Source organism: Sorex fumeus, unplaced genomic scaffold (genome assembly GCF_029834395.1).
Source record: "Sorex fumeus unplaced genomic scaffold, SorFum_2.1 ptg000054l, whole genome shotgun sequence".
In the NCBI taxonomy this organism is placed as follows: domain Eukaryota; kingdom Metazoa; phylum Chordata; class Mammalia; order Eulipotyphla; family Soricidae; genus Sorex; species Sorex fumeus.
This window is the reverse complement of record NW_026606111.1, coordinates 26,768,304-26,780,700: the sequence shown is the minus strand read 5'-3', so window position 1 is coordinate 26,780,700 and position 12,397 is coordinate 26,768,304. Positions and strand designations below refer to the sequence as shown.

General features: G+C 47.5%; 1 protein-coding gene across 2 annotated transcripts in view; it reads right to left on the bottom strand.

The window, feature by feature from the left end:
* The window catches only part of FOXO3 (forkhead box O3), a 121,416-nt gene that overhangs the window by 3,173 nt on the left and 105,846 nt on the right, over positions 1 to 12,397 (bottom strand). For both annotated transcript variants that reach the window (XM_056125053.1, XM_056125052.1), the window contains one exon: positions 9,619 to 11,055. In XM_056125053.1, coding sequence (XP_055981028.1) covers positions 9,655 to 11,055 — 1,401 coding nt within the window. In that variant the 3' untranslated portion in view covers positions 9,619 to 9,654. The remainder of the gene's footprint in view (positions 1 to 9,618; positions 11,056 to 12,397) is intronic.

The window sequence follows — 12,397 nt, the reverse complement described above, 5'->3', positions numbered from 1 at the left end:
GGGTCTCGAGGTCACTCTCATGTGGACACATTTCGTTTCAACACTCCCCCCCCGCCCCCGCCCCAGAGAACAACGTGCTTCCTCTGTGACGGAAGGAAAACAGACGGTGAAAGAGTGAGAGAACATCAAGGAAGCGGAGGGTGGGGGGAGAGGCACAGTCATCCTCAGAGGAGGGCGTCAGGGTGCCAAGCAGGGAGACACAGCGATGGAAACTATGCCCGAAGGAGAGCAGCACAGCATCCGCCTGGATCTAAGGGCTCTCTGGGGGCTCGGTCAGGACTGAGAGGGGAGACCAGTCCACACAGGCACACACTCAGCATGGACACACATTACACATCCTTTGGGCAGCCCTGCCATTCTCACCGTGGCAGCCTATTACCTAACCGTGGGGTTTAAATGTCCCTGCTGATGCCCGTCTAAGGCCGAAAACATAACAATCTGGAAGGAGGAGGAGGAGCAGGCAATACCACTGAAAGGGAATAGAGCCACCACTTCTCAACAAGTTCAACCAGCCAATGAACACGAAAGCTATGTCAGCACGGTCCCCATCCCACCAGAGACTTTCCGGATATGGGAGAGGACCCCCCTCCAGCTCACAACCCTAACAATGCACCCCAACACATCAGCAAGAAATCAGGCTGTTCTTGCAAGGAAAATGAAATGGGGAGACCAAATGATGAGGCTCTTTCTAAAAATATCTCTGGATGCTGTCATCTGGTCTCTGGTGAGAGTAAGTCTCTCTGTAATCTTGGCATCTGTAGGGAAGACAAGTTTCTGCCTAATTATCACCGCAAAATCACATGATGTGCTAAGACAGGGCAACGCCTCCAAAAAAGAAAAAGGCCACAGCAAATGCAAGCACCCCAATCAACTTCTATCTGGAATGCAACGTGAACGTGCCTGCTGCCGCCCACCCACCACTTGGCTCCCTCGTGACAGCTTTGGCTTCACAGTGGCTTTTCACTTTTCCAGCACAGAGGAAAAGATCAAGACCCTTATGGCAAAGGAGACGGGAGGAAAGAGAAGGCAGGTTCAATGACACCCTCACATCCAGATCCTCTCAAATGAAAGGACATGGAAGGGTGGCCCCATTGCAAGGCTACTCAAGCACCACCTGACTTCACTCTTTCAACAGGACTGAAGCCACACACACACACACACACACACACACACACACACACACACACGATAAGGTGGGGACTAACTATGAAGCACTGAATGGATATTCACTCTGACAGAGAAACCTCATGAGAAGTCTGGGTTCAGAGCATGAATTCACAGAAGAAACCCCACAATCTTTGCTTCACTTACTACCCCCTAAACTTCACCCCATAAAGAATCTAAGGGACCCCCTTCCCCTGGTCTCATACAAGCTACAACCATCTGCCCATATGCACCAAGACTGCCATACCCAGCTATGCTCAAGGATCACTCCTGGCAGTGCTCAGAGGACCGTGTGCAATGTCAGGGTTGGAACCAGGGCCAGTCATGCAAGGCTAGTGTCTTAACCCCTGTACTACCTTTCCAGACCCCACCCCTGCCCGGCCCGCCTTTAGTTTTTAACACTAAAATGGCAGTAGAAAACAGTTCAAAAGAGCTCAGGCAGGCAGCTACGTTTTAAAATTTTTAAAAATTTTCTTACAAGTCTCACAATGGGGACATTACTGGTGCCCACTCGAGCATATCGATGGACAACGGCAGGACAGTGCTACAGTGCTTAATTTTCTTGGGTTATTTTGGGCTGGAGCAATAGCACAGCAGGTGGCCTTGCACGTGGCTGACCCAGGTTTGATTCTTCTGTCCCTCTTGGAGAGCCCGGCAAGCTACTGAGAGTATCCTGCCTGCACGGCAGAGCCTGGCAAGCTCCCTGTGGCGTATTTGATATGCCAAAAATAGTAACAACAAGCCTCACAATGGAGACATTACTGGTGCCTGCTTGAGCAAATCAATGCACAACGGGAGGACAGTGCTAAGTCTGGGCTGGAGTGATAGTACAGAGGGTAGGGCGTTTGCCTTGCACTAGGCTAACCCAGGTTTGATTCCCAGCAGGTCCCCTGAGCACCACCAGGAGTAATTCCTGAGTGCAGAGCCAGGAGTAACCCCTGTGCATTGCTGGGTGACCCAAAAACGCAAAAGCAAAAAAATAAGAATTAATCTAATTCTCCGCGAAGTTGGAATGGGTGATCTAGAGGACTTATGGACGGGCATAAGAACCAGTCAGACGGTCCCTGGTGGGCCTCACCCCTGGAAAGCCAGCCCTCCGTATCAGACTTCTGAGCCGCTCCCGCCCCTGAACTACTGGAAGAGGAATCAGATGAGGTTGTTCTATAAAATACATCTCGGCAGGTGCTGCCAAGCAGCCATTTCACAGTGAACAGTGGCCAAGGGAAAGAAGACAGGTGTGTAAGTGCTGGCCAGGCCAGAGGCCAAAGAAATGTTCAGGTGAGGAGCCTCCCGAAAGCAAAGCCCAGCTTCCACGGCACACGGCCCTCGGTCCCCACTGCCTGACAGCAGTGGCTCAGTACTTGAAGGGATGAAGATGCTCCAGGAGGGTTTTGAATAAGCTTTTCATGGCAAAGAGGACCCTCAGGAAGGCACTGAAAAGACTCATCTATGCACACTACTTGAAAGAAAAATAAAAAAAAGAGCAGTATGGGTAAAAGCGTGGCCTGTGGAAGACTCCTGTTTGCTGTCTCTAAGCACTCCCTGGGCCTTTTCGGTGGCAGCTGAAGCCTGTCCTTGAGGACTGGGTACACCCCCCCTTGCAAGCCCCCCCCCACCCCAGACTCCCTGTGAGTGGCTCTTCCAGCCAGCCACGTGCTGTGCTCACAACATACAGAAGCCGCCCAGGCAGAGGACAAACCGTCCAGCACCAAACAACAGGCATGACCCACAGCAAGGTGCCTGCTTTTCTGTGGCTTGAATGATAGGAATAGGGATTACACAATGTTAACGTGAGATTAACTTCAGAAGATCCTATGTCTGGAGTAGAAGCAATGTACAGGGGGTAGGGCAATCATCTTGCATGTGGCTGACTGGGTTCGATCCCTAGAACCACAAATGGTTTTCCTGAGTCCCACTAGGAGTGATCCCTGAGGGCAGAGCCGGGATTAAGTTCTAAGCACTGCCAGGTATGGCAAAAAAAAAAAAAAAAAAAAAAAAGGAAAGACAGACAGAAAGACAGAAAATAAAACCAAACACAAAAAACTCCCAAAGTTCTACAAGCATTACATACACAAACATTGAAGCAATGCATCTTTCCTGATGAAAGAACACTCTATATATGGTTTTGTCAAATGAATATGAATCTAATCAAAACTCATGATTCTCATATGCATAAGGCACAGAGCCAGAAGATTTGCTGATCTGCAAGATAAGAATCAGCAACTACTGAAATGAACAGTACAGGAAACTCGGTGCATTTAACAACCTGGATTCTCCAACAGGTCAAATGAAAACAGGAGTGGAGGAAGAACCTATAGCTTCAAGAAGACTATAAAGATAACATGAATAGATTGTCCAACTTCAGAGTGTATCAAAGCACGTGCATTTATAAACAGTAAGCACATAAAGAGATACAGGACCTGAATATAAAAAAAAATCAGTTTAATTTGGGAAGGAAGGAAGAGATTGTAGTGATTACTGGGAGCAGAGTTTTTTGGAGTGGAAAATTTTAATTCTCAGTTCAAGTGTTGGTGGCAAGAATGTTTATCTTTAAATAGATCATATGTAGGACATAATAGTTACTTTTGTAATATATGTGTTAGACATATGTAGCAGTTGTTAACAAACTTTTAGTGTGGTTTCTTCATCTATCTACATTTTATAATAAAAAATAATGTAAAAAGTGGTATGTGTGTAAGAGAGCTCCAATAAAGCTATGCTTGAAAAGAAAATAGAAGCAGGCTGGAGAGATAGTACAGCATGCAGGGCGCTTGCCTTGCACATGACTGACCTGGGTTCTATTCTTGCCATCTCATATGGTCCTGAGAGCACCACCAGGAATGTTCCCTGAGTTCAGAGCCAGGAGCAAAACCCGGAGACACACACACAGAGACACCCAGACACACACACACACACACACACACACACACACACACACACACACGGTCCTATTTTTGTCTTTGGATTGGGGCAGGAGGTATGTTAGCTTAAGATTCTTTGTTCATCCATAATCAAACATGGGGGTTGATATGGTAGAAAGACGACATGAATTCAGTTACTATTGAAGCTTGCAGAGATTTCCTTAAAGATTCTCAGAGCCTCAAATCACACAGAACAGACTATAAAATTCCTGACCTTCCTTCAGAAAACCATAGAGGCAAAAACTCTTGCAGGGTGCTGTAACTCTCCAGGCTCCTGGCGCGTTCCCCTGCTCCTCCTCCCCAAAGGCCTCCTTGCTCAGCTGACAGGGCCAGGCTGAGCCACACTCCACCCGGTTCTCCCCAGGCCTGCCCATGAATCAGACAGCTCTAGGCAGTCCCGAGGCCCGCCCTCCCCAGCTCTCCTTTCCTCAAAACTCCCAAACCACCGCCTCCCCGGCATAGAACCCCAGAGCTCCGAATTAGGAGACCACTGCCTAGAAACTGCCATTCACCACTGATGTGCTGAACTCCTTGAAGGCAAAGTTTTTGAGTCAAATCACATGAGGGGCATCTATTTTAAGAGTACTGTTGTTAAACATGGAATCTGCCTGCCAGAAAAAATTAAATTTTCTAGACTCTGTAGACTACAAGGTGAGATGCAGGACAGGTGCCCATGACATTCTGGCTGAATGGAAGAACCAACCCCCACCTGTCTGGAGTTCTCCTCTCCTCCCCATTGCCAAACAAACACTAAATCCAGTAAGAGTGGCAGCATCCTAGAAGCACTTGAGACCTACTCACATTTGCCAGGGCTTAAGATTTTGGTGGCAGATGGGCAAGAGGGGGAGGGGGACTCCTACCAGGGAGGGAAGCCTGGGGGCCACTTCCAGCAACCTGGGGGTGCCTGGCCTGAGATTAGATGCTCAGGGACAGGGGATATGCTGCTGCTCAGACCCAGTGGTGCTGGGGCTTGCCGGGGCCACGGTAGGCAGTGCTGGGAAGGGTGAGCATGTGGTGCTGGACCTCAAACTCAGGACCTCTTATATCCAAGTCGTGCACACCACTTATTTGAACAAGGCTTAATCTTCCTTGAATATAGACAGAAAGTACTGCTGTAGACAAGATCTAGACTGGGAATGCATATGTGGGTATGTAAGTGTGTGTGTGTGGGGGGGAGTTGAAGAGGTGGAGGAGAGGGTTCTGAGTCTTTAAAACTCTGATTTCTGGGCTGGAGAGATATGCTCTCCTAAGGTATGACCAGAAAAAGACCTTCCAGAAGGCCACTGATAAACACAATTGCTTGTTGCTGAGAGCCACTTAGGCTCTGTCCCCATGCTTGGCGGCTGGCCAGGAGGCCAGGGTGCAATGAAGCCTGCGGGCCTGAAAGGACATCCAGGGTACGGGGAGTCACCTTCCTTGGGGAAGGAAGGGACTATGGGGTGCACCAGCTCGACCACAAAGCCCCTTTCCACAGCTGCGTTCATTCTCCTTTACTGCTGACAACGCAAACCAAGCAGTTCAGTTTATGAGCAGCAGTTCCAATCTCAGGCTTTTCTAAAGGCAAGAAAAAAGCCCAGCAGAAATGCAGGCTTCTTGACGCTGGAGTAAAAGAATCAGAGTTGTGAGTGCAAGGAAGAGACTCAGGCTTCCGTAGATGACACACAGATTCGCATTTGTCATAAGCTGCATCCTTGAAAACAGAAATCTCCACATCAATGAAAAAGTGGCACCAATCACCTATGCTGTGTATATTTGATTGTAATTAGTCCTATCCACCAACATACATATTTAAAGATGCACTAACAGGGGTGCCCAAGCATCAGAGATGTACTCCTTTCAGAGTTTGCCCCTACACTGGACACTGCTCTTTTCTCATACTAAACCCCCGTTTCTTTCTGATGGCGTATTAACAACTCTCTTTTTACTGAAGTCATTTCCCAACAGAACAGCAGGTCTCAGGTTTAAATTTCTATGTACCAATCACCTTTAAAACTCAATGATCCTGGGGGCCACAGTGATACGGTAGGGTGCTTGTCTTGCATGTAGCCAACCTGAGTTCAATTCCCTGCATCCCATATGGTCCCCCGAGAATTGCCAGAAAAGATTCCTGAGTGCTGAGCCAGCAATAAGCCCGTGGCACTGCCCAAACCTAAACGAATGAATAGAATCTATGACTGACTTCTTTTCAGAGTCAAGAAATTTTGGTTTGGGGGACATATCCAGTGGTGCCCAGGGGTTACTCCTGGTTAAGTACTGGGGGTAGGGTGGGGGGTGGCAGCAGGCAGGGGGAGGTGAGTAATTGCTCCTGGTAGTGCTAGGGGACCATGAGGTGCCAGGGCTAGAACCCAGACTCAAACTCTCACATACAAAGCACATAGTCTTTTCAAGGATCTCTTGTGATACTTTTAAAAGAAATTTATTAGTGATGTGGTAAGAGAAATTCATTAGTGATGTGGTCAGTGACAGAAAAGTCGCCTCCCTTCCTTCCGGGCTTTTCCTGGTTTTCCCACCATTATAAAGAAGGTGAAACAAAATCATTAATGGGTGACTTTCTTATGAGCCCCCAAAGATGAAAATGTGTAACAAGTAAGTAGAGGCATCTTCTGATGCCAAATAGCAGTGGGAGTAAAGTTGAAGTAAAGCTCTATGGGAGGAGCCATCACTAAAAACTCATCAACTTCCCTTCTGCCACTCTGCAGTTCAGGCACCAGGTTTTACGTGGGCTTAGAAGAAGACAGTACCCTTCATACCCCAGGAGCTGGCTCTCATTAAAAGGTAATTTATTTTTCCTTTTATAGACAGACCATAGGTCAAAAGATTTTACACGTGGTCTAAAGTGAATGATGGGTGAAACTCCCAGCTTCCCAGAGAAGTCCCCAAACACAGCTCTCCAGCAAGACTGTCTGTTAACTGGGCAGAATGAATTGCTCCATTAAGTCCACAACACACAGGCTCCAATTCAGGGTCATGGACCTTCAGTGAGCAAGCCCTGAAGGAAGTCTGGAGCACACTACAGCTTCTGGTTGAGAGGGGTCGGGGGTGGAGGAAAAGGCCAAACCAAGCAAGACACTGCTGAACTCCTGGGAAGCACAGGAGCTCTCTTTGGGAGACGAGGACTCAGATTGTACCTTCAGGCCTGTTGAGTGAATTTAGAAAGAGTCAATGAAGTGAGAGCCACTAGTTTAAAAGCAAAGAATATACCTGCTCCTGGCTCTTTCGAGGAATAATTCATTCCAAAGCAAAATGGAAATCTTACACCCAGAAACCGGAGCCTGCCCCCTCCACCCTTGTCTCTGAGGATGTTTTGGTCATACCCAACTCATCTGCTGCCAAGAAAAGTTGGTGACTTTGCATTTTTTTTTAAACTATAGAGATAACTTAATCAAAACAACCTCCCTCAAACTGTTCTGAGAAAAAGGCGATTAAATGACCCAACATTTCTAACAGGCCATAATAATAAAACACATTCCTCCCCAAAGTAACTATTTCTTAGCAAACTGACCATTAAACACTTAAACTAACAATCAAACAAACCTGAATTCAATCTCCCATATTGAATTCGGATCTTTCAGAATCAAACATACAAATTGTCTGCCATACACGATTACATCAGAAACTTCCATTTGAAAAAAAAATCAACAAAATTGATAGCACATTTTCTTCTGAACTTAGAAATATCCAGAACACAGCCTTCTCAAAACTTAAGTTTTCCCCAAATGAAAACTTTTAATTGTGTCTGTAGCAGCCACAGATCACATTCCTCTTCCTCAAAGAAGAGAAATCATTTATTCTTCTAAAAGCCAAATACCTCCCTTTCTCAAGGCAAGTCCACACCAGCCAGAGTCTGACTGTGGTTGTGACTGGCAAGGACGCAGGTTACCCTATTTAGCTTCCATTACAGTCTTTTCATCATCTCAAGGGCTATTAAAGACGAAAAACAGACATGAGAGCTCCATTAGAGGCAGCTTTTGCCTGGGAGAGCTGAGAAGCCCAGCAGCACAGACTCTTCACATTCCGCTTTCTAGACTCCCCAGAGCTGGGGCTGGGGCTCACGGTAAGAGACCCTTGTCATTCCTTCATGGGGGCAGAGGGTCCAAAAGGCTCCGGTTTCTGGGGCTCTGAATCCCGTTTTTCTTTTATACCATGAAAAGAAGTGTGAGCAGAGCTTGCTGAGATTTAGAAATCTTTTTTAAAAAGGCACACAGAAGAGCCCTTGAATAGGGGCAGGTGTGAGGTGCAAACCTATTCTTATCAGAAGACCCGGAGTTCACCACACTTCTTAAGGAGAGTTTCAGGGTAAGTTCCGCATTATCTGCTACTGTGACTCCATTCCAAACACTAAAAATTTAGGAAGAAACATGAAGGTTCAAGCTGCCTGAGAAAGACGGATTCTGGATCTGGTGTGTGACCCTGAGCAAAGTCCTTAATCTCCCTGGGCTCTCTGCTTCTCCATCTGTCAGTCTGTTTACCTAATTATATGCTACTCATTTCAGCCTTTTCCACTTTTACAAAAGCACTTTCACATACTTTAGTGCGTTTGACTCTTGCAACAACCCTGTGAAGTAACAAGGACTATTATCCTCATTTTATAAAACTAGAAATTGAGGCTTAGAGACGAAGAGACTAGACTTAGAGACTAAGTGACACACTCCTAGGAGCAGCCAGAGAGATGTAAACCTACGCCCCTCAACTTGTGATCCCAATCAGGATTTCTTCTTTGAAAACTACATCATGTTGCTTGACTTCTGGTTCCTAGGTATTAGAAGGCCACTGTTTTAAAAATGTCTGCACCATTCAAGGTCCATGCAGTGTTTGAAACCTGGTATCATTTATAAGGTAGAGAATGAGATGCAAGTAAGTGCCTTTTGAATAAAAACCTCTGTCTTCTGTTTAATTGTTTTAGATACTTTGTTAAATAATGAAGATATTTAGTGCTAAGGCAAAGAATGTAACTGATCCTGCATCCCATAGAAACATTCCTGTGTGAAAGAGTCCAAAATATACATTCTACAGGAAAATTTAAAGTACCTGCAAATCTCTACAGGGAAAAGAGCTGGAGAAAACATGAAAAGATCACAATGTGTGAGAGTCTGAGAAAAATCTGTTGACTGGGGTCCTTAACCTAGATGTTTATGCTGCTGAAGTCCGTCACCCCCTGCTCTCTTCCTTCCCCTCTAATCCTCCTCTGCTATTAAGGAGGGGGATCTGTGTCATAGGTCAGGGTGGATAACTGGATACTAAGGAATAAAACCTCTGAATGAGGGTCAGTGTGTTCTTTTTACTGGCAATGAAATTCCCAAGCGGTCCGCAAACTGCGGGGAGGGACACCAGATACGTCTTTTGTTCCGCAGGTGAAAAAACAGTGGGATGAACTAGTTGGAAGCAATGGCTTATCAAGCACCCTGGCTCCATGGTTCTTAATTTCCCAACATAGCAAGGAGTCGGAAGGAAGTAGACGGCAGACACCCCTCACCCCCACCCAGTCACCCACATCATCTTAACTAACCGTTATGCCATAGCAATGGGCACTGACCTGCTTTGCCCACTTCCCCCTTTCCTCAGCGATCCTTCAGCCTGGCACCCAGCTCTGAGATGAGGCCTGCTTAGCACCAGAGAAGTTCCCCACGTTCAAACCAACAACGTTCTGTGTGGAGATGAGGGAATCAAAATTAAAATCCAACCCATCAGCATCCATGAGTTCACTGCGGATAATAGACTCCATGTCACATTCCAAGCTGCCATTGAACATGTCCAGGTCCAAGTCGCTGGGGAACTTCTCATGGCCCATCACGGGAAGGTTTGCACTAGTGGAGTACAAGGAAGAGCCTGAGAGAGAGTCCGAGAGGGTTTGCATAGACTGGCTGACAGGAGACTGCTGCTGGTGTTTGGCTGACCCGAGGCTGCTGGAGTCGCTCAAGCCCATGTTGCTGACAGAATTCGACAAGGCACGGCCTCCACCAAGCGCGCCCTGAGTCGGGTGCTGGTGGTGGAGCAAGTTCTGATTGACCAAACTCCCCTGGTTCGGCTGGGCAGCAAAGGACATCATGGGGTCACTGCGAAGCATCACATTGCGCCGGGAGTTCTGGGCGGACACGGCGGTGCTGGCCTGGGACATCAGGGGGTCCGACTGGGTCATCATGACATCGCTGTGGCTGAGGGAGTCCGACGTGAGCAGGTCCTGGAGTGTCTGGTTGCCATAATGTGACATGGAAGAGAAGGTCGCTGGCTTGTTCTCTTGGATGGTCTGCATGGGAGACTGGCGCAGGGAATTCAGAGCCGAGGGTCCGAACACGGTGCTGTTGAAGGAGCTGGTCGGGGAGCCCAGACCTGAGCTCTTGGCGGTGTAGGGGAAGCTGGAGCTCCGCTGCATGAGCCCTCCCGGGGGCGACGGCTGAGACGACGGGAGTGTGATGTTGTCCAGCAGGTCGTCCATGAGGTTGTCTGCCAGCCCGTCGTTCAGATTCATGGTGCCCGCCATGTCGGTGAGCCGCGGCAGCTCCACGGTGCACGGTTTGCTCACCGAGGGCGAGAGGCTGGCTGAGTTGCTGTAGAGCATGGGAGAAAGCGGAGCGTCGTCATCCTGGACGTCATCCAACTCTGTGCTTGCCAGGATGGGCGACAGGCGGCCGCTGACTGTGCTGGCGTTGGAGTTGGTGCGAGAGCGGAAGTCGGTCCACGCATCCAGCTCATCACTGCTGCGTGACGTGGGGCTCCCGGGCCACTTGGCGAGCTGGGAGGGACTGTCGTCAGCGGACTCAGGCGCTGTCTGCAAGGCCGCCTTCTTCTTGGCTGCGCGGCCGCGGCTCTTGGTGTACTTGTTGCTGTTGTCCATGGAGACGGCCCTCCGTCGGGGCGCCTTCCCGCTCTTGCCCCCATCAGGGTTGATGATCCACCAGGAGCTCTTGCCAGTGCCCTCGTTCTGCACACGCATGAAGCGGCTGTGCAGAGAAAGGTTGTGCCGGATGGAATTCTGCAGAGAGAGAAGGGGAAGTGCAGTCATGAGTCATAGAGGTCCAAAACCCAACACCAACAGGAACTAACCAGAAAGGATTTTTTTTTTTTTTTTGCTTTTTGGGTCACACCCGGCGATGTACAGGGGTTACTCCTGGCTTATGCACTCAGAAATTACTCCTGGCAGTGCGCAAGAGACCATAAGAGATGCTGGGAATCGAACCCGAGTCGGCCATATACAAGGCAAACGTTGCGCTATTGCTCCAGCCCCAGGCCTTGTTTTCTTAAAGGTCAATTCCAAAGGCTTTATTAAAAAAAAAAAAATCAACAAACACATGGCCCTCTAGACTGAGAATTAAATGAGAACATGTTAATAGTAGGTTCCACAGCTAAAAAGTGGGAGATGGCTTCACAGGCAGGAGGATGTGGGACTCTCTAAGCTCACTGGCATTATTTTCCCAAGCTCTTGGGTTTTGTTGTCCTTCCTGAGGTTCACAGTTATAACTTACTATCACACTGTTCTCTTCCTGCTCTTTGTAAAAGTCTTCTTGGCTCTCTTAAGGGTATGAAATCGCCCAAGACGTCACTTTCCTAGGGTTCCCTCCTCTGCTAGTATCAAGGCAGTGCCTACCTTTTCTTAATCATGTCTGTGAACTTAAGATGGGTGTGGACTTTTACCTAACCTTTCCAGCATTCCACTCCCTCCTGCCTCAATTTCACACCTTTCTGGCAACTATTAGGAAAACAGAAAAAGGACAGAACAGGATTAAGTGAGTTACTCTAAGTAGGCAGGACTCTCATTCAGAAAGTCGTAAATGTACATAGATACTCCCTTCTCATGCACAGTTACTCTGAGCATAGTAACTTCCAAAAAGTAGACTATGGAGAAGGAGAAATCTGACCTCTGAAGCACCTGACAAACATGAACTTATCCAGATGATCAGAGCAGTATCAACAGAACTAAACCATGTTGACATGTTCCCTTAACATGACACAACGAAAATGGCATTTTGATCTGTGGTCTTCCTTCCAAAATCCACCATCACAACCAAAAAAAAAAAAACCCATAAATACCCAATTGGGGACAATTACAAAATTCTTGTCCAGTGTTCCTCAAAAGTGTCTGTGAAGGGTCAATGGAAGCATGATGGATGAGCTGGATGTGATAGTGTGTCCCAGGAGAAATGTTAGAATAGAAATCAACATTATGTAAAAAAAAAAAAAAAAATGAAATGTGAACAAAGGATGGGTTTTAGTTAATGTTAATATGTACTGACATTGGTTCATTACTTGAGACAAACATACCAAACAAATATATAAGATACTAACAGGAGAGATGATGCTGAGTGTATGAGAACTCT